General features: G+C 41.6%; 2 protein-coding genes across 2 annotated transcripts in view; both read left to right on the plus strand. All coding sequences in view use genetic code 11, as the record gives it.

The window, feature by feature from the left end:
- Positions 1-441: 441 nt before the first annotated feature.
- EGR_06230 (Titin) lies at positions 442-8,723 on the plus strand (the record flags this gene model as incomplete). The annotated part of the gene is made up of 6 exons (XM_024495479.1): positions 442-602; positions 1,464-1,792; positions 3,346-3,484; positions 3,631-3,726; positions 6,125-6,296; positions 8,310-8,723. 6 exons carry the CDS (start codon positions 442-444, stop codon positions 8,721-8,723), a joined length of 1,311 nt encoding a protein of 436 aa, XP_024350110.1.
- Positions 8,724-9,824: 1,101 nt separating this feature from the next.
- Positions 9,825-12,393, plus strand: part of EGR_06231 (Vacuolar protein sorting-associated protein) — a gene marked incomplete at both ends in the record, with an annotated part of 15,753 nt that continues 13,184 nt past the window's right edge. Inside the window, 2 exons of the mRNA XM_024495480.1 lie at positions 9,825-10,040; positions 10,712-10,822. Of these exons, the coding sequence (XP_024350111.1) occupies positions 9,825-10,040; positions 10,712-10,822 (327 nt within the window). The remainder of the gene's footprint in view (positions 10,041-10,711; positions 10,823-12,393) is intronic.

The following is a 12,393-nucleotide window of genomic DNA, read 5'->3' on the forward strand; positions in this document are numbered from 1 at the left end:
TGCGAGAGGCGACAAAGTCAACTGAACCTCGAGGGAAACACGCATCTTTAATGGATACCAAACTTTTGAGGCATGGATTTCACAGCGGTTGCAAATAAAAAAGGAATGTTTCTTTCAGGTTTTTAGATAAATGACTATCTTCCATCTTTTGCCTAGTCTATTTGATTTGTAACACATATATCAAACCAAACAGAGTGAATATTAATTTAGGACAGAGACACCCTTTTCAAGTAATAGCACTGAAGTTGCCTGTAAAGAACTTGGTAGGCGTCAGATCCTTGGAATGGTAGACTGACCAAAATGCTTTCGACACAAGCAGTTGAAACAGAGATTTCTGTCATCAGTGAAATTGCGAGGCAGTAAACATCTATAATTTAAGCAAAAGCTCAAACTAACTAACCGTTTAACTAGTCAACCGATGAAAGCATCCACTGACACTTAATGTGTGGTTTTCTGATCTCAGCATCACGTCATAATGCGGTTCTGGATCGTGGCTACGCGGAATTCCAATTCCTCTACACCAACACCACCGACTCTGGGGAGTACGTCTGCGTCGCCAAGACCGCCAACGGCTCTGCCCAATCAACCAGTTGCAGTCTCACGTAAGTCCCTCGCCACACCACCGCTTAGTTAATGGGCTTGTGAAACAGGTACAATATGGGTGCAAAAAATAGGTGTTATTTTTCCTCGGTTTGTAGATAGCCAACCTCCCAGGAATGCCTGGTCCCTAAAAACTTGTTAACCTCCGCAGCATTCCACCTTTTATTAGCCTCAATCGTTTAACTAAAATATGCTGGTGATTCTTCCTTAAAGCCCTAACTGGCAGCACAAGATCTTCAAATGGACAAGAATAGTAGCTAATGCCACCAGGGTACTGCTTGTACCCAAAGGCCAGTAGATGGTTCACTTCTTCGGATACAGTGTGCATAGAACATACCGTAAACTAGACAATCTTAGTGTTTGCTGTCAAAAGTAGGGATAATAATAAACTATGATAAAATAGTAAGGGTTTGTAGACTACCCTGGTTTCTGCATTTTGAAGGTGGCTTAAATGCACAAATTTACATTACGAATCAAACTGTTAGGCATTGACGAGTAAGCCAAATTCTAGTTCATTGTAGGAAACAATTTAAGGCTCTGCTCTTCAAAATCTTTTTTTTCATTAAAGTGGCGGTCGTAGAGTTTATTCTGATATCTCAAACCAATGCTATAGTCCTCTTCCTTTATTTTCACACGTTAAAGGGAATTAAGAGAAACTGGGATAGTATGAGAACCGAAGGGTAGTCATATCCCAAGATATGGGCGGCATGCAAAAAAGACATGCAACCATGAATTTATTAATTAAAATAATTATTTTCCCCACATTTAAGCCATGTAGCGGAGTGAATGCCTAATTTAATAAGTAGTAATGAATAGGACCTTCGCCTAATGCCCATCGCATTCCCATTGGTTAAATATAATAGCCCTGACACGAAAATCGAGGGTGTTACTTCTAATTCCCTCATCGCGTGTAGGATTGTGCCAGAGGACAGTGTGGTGACAGACTCGCAGCTGCCCGATGAGTCGATGATCATGAATCTAGCGGCCGTGGAGAACCAATTAGCCATGAACGGGACGCCCAGGCGTGAGGAGGAGGTAAAGTTCACCTCGCCCCCTCAATTCCTTCGCCCACTACTACCGCAAATTGGCCTGAAGGAGAATGAACGCGCCAAGTTTGAGACTTTCGTTCAGCCCGCCAACGATCCCAGTCTCATTGTTGACTGGTTCAAGGATGGAGAACCTCTCAAAACTGGTATGACTCAGTTAGCATTATTCTTTGTCAGTTGTTTTTAGTCGACAACATTTGAGTTATTCCTGAGGACGTTACAAAGGATAACATGGTGACTGAGAGACAAGAAGTATAGATGGCCTGAAAAAGCAGACTGGATCAGTCACAGTTGATGGAATTCCTTTGCCGAAATCAGTCGATAAATTTACTTTCCAGCTAAATCCACTATTCTTAACAGCATTTAAAAGTTTCTTTTATAAATTATATATCATATTATTCTGTAACAGTTCCACTTCCTTTTATTTTGTTATAAATTTCCTAAGACGTGATGTGCATTGGAACAGCTTTTAATGGTGATCATGCAACTTGATCACTGGTTTTGAACAACAGATCTGCATCCGCATCAAAGTTCCTGTTCTAAGAAGTTGGGCCTTCTTAAAATCCTTCTGAACTGGGGTTCATTCGTTACAAAAGAGGAGGGTGAAAGACGCTCTGACAGGCGAATCACCTACTTCGACTTTAACCAATCGCTGAATTCCTTTTGATTTTGTCACTTGACCGCGAAACAGAGTCGGATTTTACGATCATTTTGTAAAAGGTATAGTGTGCCCAAATTATAGATAAAATGCTTGGCCTTACACCTTTGACGTGACACCTCTCACTTTGCTGTTTGTCACCTTTTTGTCGACTGTGAAGTCATAAGTCTCCGTTCAATAACCAAAAAATTGATGACACTCTAACTTCTCGGAATTCCCAGTAGATATAACGCTTTGAAGATACCGTAAGGATTTGAACGGCAGTGCCCCACCAGAATCAGGATGCTTTTTGAGAGATTAAATATTTTTTGAGGCAAACAAATGAATCATAAAAAGTTTGTCTGTCGCCTGTCCTAACTAGCATTTCAGACATGAACGAAACTGAGTGAAGGCTGTATTTGCAAGCGAACTTGTAAGAGGACGAGGATTTGAGAAGGATGAGTTCTCATACCCTGCACGAAACGTGCTGTACTTTGTAGTTCTAGTTCTCCCACAAAAGACAGGCTATTGCAACCACAATTGCTAGTCTTCTTGGCCCGACGATAAAAGCCAAAGCACGCTGAAACCACTTTTTCAAGCATGTTACGTTAGAGACCTAATTTTAGATTGGTGGCATATGCTTTGATCAAGGGAGGCCAATTCCTACTTTTTATTCACGCCGTTGGTTGGATTATAGCTGTGTAATACACACAAATAAAAACTCTCCAGTGGGCGCATTCCCAATTGCTAATATCTATTCAGGAACTAATGAACCCATAGAATTATTCAGGTCACAGCTCAAGATTAGATTGTAGTTCATAAAGATGCAGATGTACTACATTAAAACCTCGACAATAGTTGCACGCGACCCCAATCCGACCATCCTTTGATCCGATCATATACCTTCTACGCCATACAATCTCTGCATAGCTTGATTTCTGGAGCTACATGGGATTGCGTTTATGACGCACCTGGTGAGGAGCTGAACTGCTCAACCTCTTCCATGTTTGCGTTCAGTGAGACTCCTTCCACGAAGTAGGTAATCATGATATCGTGTTTTAGGTTGTCGGTTTACCGAGACAATGGATCGCGGCTACGTGATTTTGGACATTCACTACACCTATCCCGAAGACAGTGGACAGTATCATTGTGTAGCAAAGAACAATGCTGGCTCGACGCCTAGCAACGTTGTTGAATTGAAGTAAGATTACTTCTGTTATTTAAAGCCAAATAACCTGTTACTTTATGTTCTCCAAACAAATCTCAGGAATGGAAGAGGGCACAACAAAAGTAGTGCCAGGTTCTGCTTACTCTTTCAAAGAAAGTAACAAATTTTTCTCTATTTAGCTGTAAGGGTGGCATCGGCATCGTGACGGACTCAGTTCTCTCGGCTGAATCTGTACACTACCTTCAAAGCCTCGACGCTCTCGAGATTTCAACATCGTGAGTTGGGAAAAGGATCCCAGTAGATAGCCCTTTCCTATCATAACTAATACAGATTTCAGCGAATCTTGATTCAACCATGGAAGCTTTTTTAAATAAAAGGGGGGAAAAGTAGAATACATTTTAAATAAAAGATTCCATCCATAAGTAATTTGCGAAGATGTTTACAATACTTAATACTCGGTGGAAATAGTCAAGGCGTCATCAAAAACTACTGTCTGTTTTGCATTTTTGGGTCACCGATTCATAAAGTAAAACACGGATTTGGTAGTATTTTAGTAGGCAATTGCAAAAGAGTCTTAGGTTGGGGAGAATAAGCAGAAACTGACACCTTTTCGTACGTGCATGGGTAATATTTCAGCCATACAATTACGAATTTGAGACTAGTTTTAGTCTTGATAGCTTATAAGTTGACTATTCTTCCACATTTTGCCTGCCCAGATCCGTTCTTTGTTTGATTAAGTGGGTTATTTTTAAGATCTTCTCACCCAAAATGGTCATATATTAAAAAATTATTAGCTTTACCATCAGGAGCCACGAAGCCTTTCGCAGTTGAGATTTCAAAAAACACCGGTATGAAGATGAAGTAGTTTTAAAGGGTGCAGGACACAATAAGTGCTAAAATAAACCTGAACCATCTTTTTTGCAAACTACATGTGCCGGAGATAGCTACTGCTGAAGCAATAAAACTGTCCTTAAAAGGCAAATGGTGAGTCATCCAAGTCAAGCGAGGTTATGACATCCCCTACTCGTGCGTCGACGACCTCTACCCTGCGTCACCCCCTCATTTGTCACAGTGATCGCATGATTACATTGCTGTTGCCCTGTCGTAAGTATACACACATCACAGGCAGTGGGGTCAGTTAGCTAAGCGTTCTAGCCTTTCCCAACGTCTGATGATGTGGCCGTAAATGTCAATGGAGCATCGGTTGACTACAGCTAGTCAGTTCTTTACGGCGGTTAGGAACGCTTCATTTTCAATCCTGAAATTTGTTTTTATGGCATTCCTATGAAACCGCATCACTCAGATGAATGACTACCACAACCGTTTACTAACCCTATACCTAGAAATTTAATTCTATTGGTTTCCAATCAGTTCCACTTAGTTATCCATCGTGACCATGGATATAGCGCTATTTTATTTCATATACTTGGTGGCCAAATGAAATAGCATCCTTAAAACTAAAGTGCGTAATGATTAATTTACACTAAGGCGATCAGTTTATATTGAAAATGTTTTATTTACTGGACAGATAGCAAGGTACATGATCCTCTTATGAAGAGCCTTCCGCATTGTGGGAACTGCCCATCTTGGACCACTTCGTTAAATCACTAAAAAATGGGCAGATTCAGTACTAATTCCTGCCACAAATCCACCTGCTTTTGTCGCCTTGAATGAACTAATTATCAACCTCAACAGTCCAACAGGAACTGTTTTATGTGCAAATACTTTAAAGTTTTCACCAAAAAGGATCTTTGCGCGCGTTGAATTTAAACGAGGTGGGCAAAGAACCCCAAAAAGTGAAAAAGGCAATGCCCTTTAAAGTATCAATTTAAAAAGATACATGAGGGAAGGGAAGAATTCATTGATCCCAATCCTGCTTTTACTTGAGGTTTACGCAGAGGGAAAGGAAAACGTGTAATAGTAGTTTCGTAGAAATGGTCACGTGTTTAGCATTCACACAGAATTGCATGAAATTTGCGTACATTTGTTCTCACATCTACCCAAACAATTCTTAGCCTTAAAATCCACAGAATTTTAATAAAATTTTGAGAAGTGGATCTTTAGATTTATCCACACTAGACTGGCTCATCTTTGACACCAATCAGTATCATTATTCAGGACAGCAATTAGGTTCTCCCTTTGCTACCATCAAAGCACAAGGCGAAAAGTCACAGGGTTACTAAAAATTTCTAATGTGCAGTGGCTAATCAGGGCGACACTCATTTACTATGCCTCGACTGGTTAAATTTTGCGCAGCTGAGACGACAGAGGTGGACAAGGCGGTTTTAAAAGAGCCACTTTATACTTTTTTGTTTTTACAATGTGGTGGGATGATCACAATCAAAGCACTGAGGTAGTTATGGCGCGCCCATAAACATTTCCAGTCAAAATGCAATTTAAATTAGTTTTGCTTGGAGAAGTCGGATATCTCGTACGCAGCCTATTTTATCAACTCATGGAGTCTCCTACCCAGTTTGAAACATTGCTCTAATTGTAGGTATTTAAGTGAATGAACATCACAAATTAGCTTAGTTGCTCCATTATCTTTAAAAGTAGTTTAAACTAACTGATCAGATTAGTTAGGTCATAATGATGAAGCGTTGGAAACTTCTCACCCTAATGTTGCGCTCAGTGACCAATCAGCGAGGCGGCTCTGCCGATTGTGCATTGTAGGCAAGACCAACGCTACACAGAGGCCGAGCAGCACCCAGAACCGCCGAGCTTTGAATTGGAGCCAAAGAACACTACTGCCATCGAGGGCTCTCCAGTGCGTCTCCTCGTCAAGGCTGGTGGGTACCCACATCCTCGTGTCCAGTGGCTCATCAATGGCGACGTACTGCCCACTGTAAGCCTGCCTACACTCGTTTTATACGAACTGTTAACGGCTTTTCTCAGTTAATAAACACTAGTCTGAATTCACTATTTTGGAGGTTAGTCACTCGAGGGATTTGCCAGTGAAATAAGTTCGATCTCATTCCGTGGCTTCACTCGTCGTTCTTTTGGATAGGAAAATGCTTTTGTGTTGTGGAGCATTTCCCACCAACCTTTTCTTAAGTCCACGCAACTTACCTCTTCTTTTTGTTTTTTATCGGATAGGGCATTTGTGACACTGCGTTTTTTATTCCTCGTTTCGGCGTTTGGAATAAGCGATGGAGGGAACACCGCTTGCAGCTTCTATAGGTTTGAGATTGATACAAAAAGAAAACCTCCTAAATTTTTTTGCATCTAAAAGGAGATATGAGAGTAAAGTTTTTTATTTTTGTGCTTTGACAATACTGGACCGACTTTTCCTCTATGGCAAAAAAAGAAGCTAATTTCATGAGTTCCGATGGGCCTGTTTGCAAATATTTCTTTAGGCTAACTCCGGTGTTCCGCTAACATCAGCAAGTGTTTTTATGAAAAAATTTTCCATCCACCACCGATGGGAATGTTGATAAATTGTTCAATATCCTCCCGTAAGTAATCTCACCTTTTTATCTCACGAACTTTGTGGACAAAAAATGTCCCTCTAAGGAGCAGGAATCCGTCAAACGGGTACACCTGATAATGCCTTTTCTCGGTAGATAATTTCCCTCGGTCCATGTGTGGAAAAGTCATGTGGAAGGTGTACCTGACCCATTAAAAAGGGAGGATCGACTTCAAACCCATAAATCCAACAATAACTAATGCCGAAAACAGTTTCTTCTCAAAAGATTTTCACTTAAAGATAAAAAGTGTGCCACTGGAAGTGCTTAGTAAGTGATGGATACAAGAGGTAGACTGAAAAAGTTTTTATTCATTTTAATCTTATGATAGGAAGTGACGAAATTAATTCCACTATTTTGAATTTCCCGCCAACATAGGACTTTTGAAATGACGAGTTCGGATGCAGATTTAGTTACTAATGGCTGTGTCCACAATTTGACAAGATTTGGATGTAATCCCCCATTTACAACCAAAGCAGGTCAAGTTGACACTTACCAGCTCATTTCTCATTCTGACTGCTAACGACAAGCCCAACGGGTTTTTTGTGTAAACATTCATGCAATGGAAGCATTGTTTCCTCACACAGGGGAAACAGCTCTAAGAGCAGAAAAGTAGGTTGATATAGAATGGCCGTGAGAAGGAAGTGGGGTGCAGTTGATTACACACAGCACCTTCGGTTATCTTTGATCGTGGCGTTCCATAAATGGAATAGAGTGGGTGAGGCAATTAAAGCAAAAACAAAGCATCTTTTTTGGTGTTTTTGTGCGCTGATTCATGCAGACAGTTGCATCAAAATCGTCGTTTGGTAACGCCTTAATCTAACATGTTTGCCACTTGAGCTAATTGTCTGATCCATTGTTGGTCATACAGACCCATTCACTAAGCATGAATGATTTCTTATGAAGTTCCCACACTGTTAAAATAAAATATCTTGTTCGTGACTCCGCCTCCAGATGCTAATAAATAATAGCACCGAAACCGTTGCTAAACATAACACATTTGCGCAGTTTGCAATATCTGTGAGAGGCTTGCATCTGATGAATAGTTGCTGAAATCAAATACCATTTCCAGTATAATTTAAAATCACTGCCAGGGGTTAGAACAATGTTTTTTAGTGCCATTTTGATAGACTTGATCAACGCCTCTTCCACGAGAGACGCAGAGGCAAAAAGTCAGCTCACATGTTCTGTTGTTCCTTCATCAGACTAACAGCACCATAGCCTGTCGGTTGATTTTAAACTCAACTGATTTTTTGTGCACGGTTTATTGTAACGATTTATCACAAACGCCCCATGTCTGGAACGCCACACTCATGTGATGCTGGAGGCGCGTATACTAATCTCTGAACTAAGAGAAATTCTCTTTGCTCCACCATACTTCTTTGCGTTGACAGAGCGGTGGTGGTGGCGCATGGCGCATCTACAATGACGGTGGCATCAGCTGCCTGGAGTTTAATCGTTGCGGACCGCCTGGAGAGTACACAGTGACTGCAGTGGCGAAGAACAACTTGGGCGAGGCCGCATCCGAGTGCTCTCTCGTCATCGATCCACAACCCGACTACCGACCCGACCTCAAACACGTCGCGCCTGGTCAGTCACCTCCCCTTTCCACCCAAAATGGATACTTTTCTCCTGTCAAACTAGCCCGAGTCATCCCACAAAGTGAAGGAAACGTAGAGTACCTTTCACTGTTAACTTATGGAAGGGCTGGGAGACTAGTAGTGTTAGGGATGGTAGAGAGAGCACTCTGTCCAATTCGAGGGCTCCTTGTGGTGGTGAAACGATTTTATGCCACAACACGAGTGTAGCCAGCCTACCTGTAATTGAAAATCTTTGAGATTTCGACGGACTCATCTCCTAAACCGTCTCGGTAAAATGCATTTGTTGAAGTTCATTTTCTTAGTATTGGTCATGACTGGGCATCATAAAGTGGCTCCTCGGCGCCACACTCTGCTGTCATTTCTCCTCTTCGCCTCTCTATCACTTTACCGTTACTAAACTGAAGTCGTCTTAGGCTTCTTTCTACCCCAGGGGACATCCAAACTTCTGCTAGTACCAATGATTCGGCAAAGAAAGAGGCCTTGAAGGTAAAAACTAGAAAAGGGGGAGCTTCATAATTCATTCATTAAATAGAATTACTTAAATTTTGATAATAAAAATTTATCAAAACGTGGTGAAGCCACTTCCTCAGTTTTGAATAATTGTTGCCTCTCCTCCTTTTTCCACTCAGAAAATCCATTCAGACGCATGGCGAACCTTAAACGCGTGGAACGCAGTGAGGAGTTGAGGAATGCCTTCGAGAAAACCAAACCGAAGGTTCTTGAACTGCGCAAACTAGAACGACGTGAGTTCACCTGGGCTTCCTGATTTGAGGCCTTAATCAGACTGCCTTTTCGTCGAAATCTTCCCCAAAGGGAAGACTCTTCGTGAAAGCATGATTGATTTAATAAAATCCAGGGCACATACCAGAGAGGATAAAGTTTCCGGAATTAAAGGGAGAAATTGAGTTGTTATTTGTTTCGGTAAAGGGCTGCAATTATGACTATTGAGTAGTTGGAAAAATGTCTTGTAAAAGCTGTAACAGGTAGTACAATTATTGTCATGTTTTGCAAAGCGTACACTTGAATTTCAAGACAATTTTAAATGGAAAAGCAATGCGCACTTAAGGACATCTTTTGATCTCCTCTAAAGAAAAGGTAAATAGCGTCTGCAGCATTTGGTTAGCTCCCGCAATGACGGGTTGCATGAATGATGATTGTGGTGATTTCCTCGTAAAGGTCTCTAAATCTCCTCTGTGTAGTAGAAGATCAAATACTGTTTGACAGATGGTAGTAGTAAATTATGCGGCACCGTTTTTATCTCCTTTATAAGGAAATAGCCAAACGGAGGGCCTGAACGACACGGAACTGATGTACACTCAGGTGCAAGCATCGCTGCGCTCGAACCGTCGCTCGCTCCAAGGCGACCCGATGCGAGCTAGCCAGCCGGCCTCGGCTCCAGCCCCGGTACCGCCACGGCCACAGCCACAGGTGCAATATCAGCAACAGGCACCGACACCGAAACCACGACCACCACCGCAGCCGCAGCAGCCACCAATGCAACCACTACAGCAGACTATGGTTCAGGTAGGTAATATTACTGCTACTTTCGTGGTACTCCAAATAGACCAAATTAAGGATCGGACAGGGCTTGGTAAGTAGGAGTGCTCAATAAGTTAATGGATTGCGGTAGAGTTTCGATTTGTTCCTCTGATAATAAAAGCTATTTAGACGACGTGGAAAGCAGCGATTAAGAAGAACCCCATCGGCTACAGGAAAAGATACGGTCACAACCACTACAAATACAAATGCAACACGAGACAGTAGTTCAGTCGCAAGTACAAGAAATCCAATTGATGTTGCAACACCTGGTACAAAAGAACCTAATATCGCAGAAGCTTCTCCCTATTTGCGCATTTCTCTCGGCCTCCCCTACTCCCTGCTTTTTATGTCAGAGGGTAATTTGGCCTTAGCTAGATTAAGGGGTCAATTAATTAAAGAGCCAAAAATAAGTATGGTAAAAGCCCATTCCAAGATTTAGCATTTAGGCGCACAAAAAATTCAGGCTGTTTAATAAATTCAGCTTTGCATACCATTAAGGAATCTTAGTTAATTTTCTTCGTAAAAATATTCTTAATATCAACTTGAATAACTGTTTCAATTCCGACTGAACTGAACCAGTTGTGCGTGCATGGTCTGGCATAAGCATGAAATCTTCTTGCTTCTACAAGGCACTCGAATTTTCTTTTTGCTAAAAGCAACCGCCAGCACCACAGACGCATGCACAAGCACCAACACCGCCACCGCCGCCGCAACAGCAACAAGCACCAGCGGCTCCTGAACCTGTGAAGCCGCAATACGGGCTCGGGGTAAGGCTTGTTGGATGATATGAAATTCATCTATACCCTCGGTACACAGGAAGTACGACTACTGAAATTGGTCTGCAGCCACTTCCTGAAGCATGCTTTCAGCTAAGCAAGTAAATGTAGTGAAGGAATCCACAAGAAATCCTGGATATCGATGATACCATAGCAATGATTTCATATAGAAGGAGATTCAAAGGCACAGTGGCCGAGAAACACAGATTTAATAGTCTTTTGTATCCCATAGAATGCGGAGGTCGTTCAGCCAAACGGGCAATACAGCGTGACGGAGACAAGCGCTGAATTCCAAATCGAATTGTGAGCGGAGAGGCCGATACTATAAAGTCAGGATCCATACCTGTTTAACACCTTGATTCTCTCAAAGCCCTTTCTAGTCAGTGCCCATCCATTAACCACCTCTTTCTTCATCTGCGTGAAACCCGCTGTTCAAGTAGACACTTCCTTCTTCCACTCCACCTCCTCCCCCGCTCTAGAAAGTGGACTTTTCGCCTACGCACATAAGGAACTTAGTTTTATTTCGCTTTGCCTGACGCCTACCGACTGTCATGCGACAGAAAAGAATGACGTTTCTTGCGAAAAAAGTAAATCATCTCTAGAAAGTGATGCGCTTACTCTCGACAAAAGACAACGACGCCACACCTCTGATCTCCACTTCTCTCTTCGATGCCTTATTTATTTATCCTACTCGCGATGCTGATAGAATAAATTATCTTTCAATGGCTTACGTGCTTGTGTTTTAATTTGCCCTGAATAATGCTTAATGACAAGTTTGCGTAATTACGTCAAAAAGATAAATGTAGTGTTTACTGAAAAACCATACCAAAACTTAGTGTTTCTGGGATACTACCAGGCCAGGACACAAAATATCATAATTGTAGATGGTACAAAAAATAGATTTTGGCCATTTTCAAGCAAATGAATAAGATTGAAATGCTCCATATTTGGAATGAAATGGATAAAAACTCAAAGGGTATTCAGAATCCAATGGTGAAATAAACGTACAAACACTAATTAACTCGATTTTGTGGTGATCCGAATGAATAAAACTAAAATAGCGTACAACCCCGAATGCCTATTTGGAGGTCTGAAGCCAGAAAATCTGGTGAAAACTAATATAGATACGGAAATCTATAGATTATTATGCCATAAAATGAAATAGTCATACGAACACTTTAGTTTGCGGTGGTCGTCAGAGTAGGAACCGAGGGCTCTACGTTCGTTTACACTAATTGCAACCAAAGGACCAGGAGGCATATCAAATTGGTTATTTGTAGTTCTAGTATTAAGGATAATGTGGTCTCACTACGTACAAAACAAAATGTAAGAATTTAGTTGTTAATTTAAGTCTAGGTCTTGATAACAGGTTACTTAGGGCACCACTATTGAAACACAGGCGGGTGATCCGCCCACCAAGGTATGCCGGTAGGCCTCACACGCTTCTCAAAGTTAGAAATGCATATTTTTCTCAATTTTTTTTTCGTCTTCAGTGTAATACGATAGTGATTTATCCCTCGGTTCTGGTGGGGCGCCACTTTTGACTTCGAATTAGCCCCCCT

Source organism: Echinococcus granulosus (genome assembly GCF_000524195.1).
Source record: "Echinococcus granulosus chromosome Unknown EG_S00053, whole genome shotgun sequence".
NCBI lineage: Eukaryota > Metazoa > Platyhelminthes > Cestoda > Cyclophyllidea > Taeniidae > Echinococcus > Echinococcus granulosus.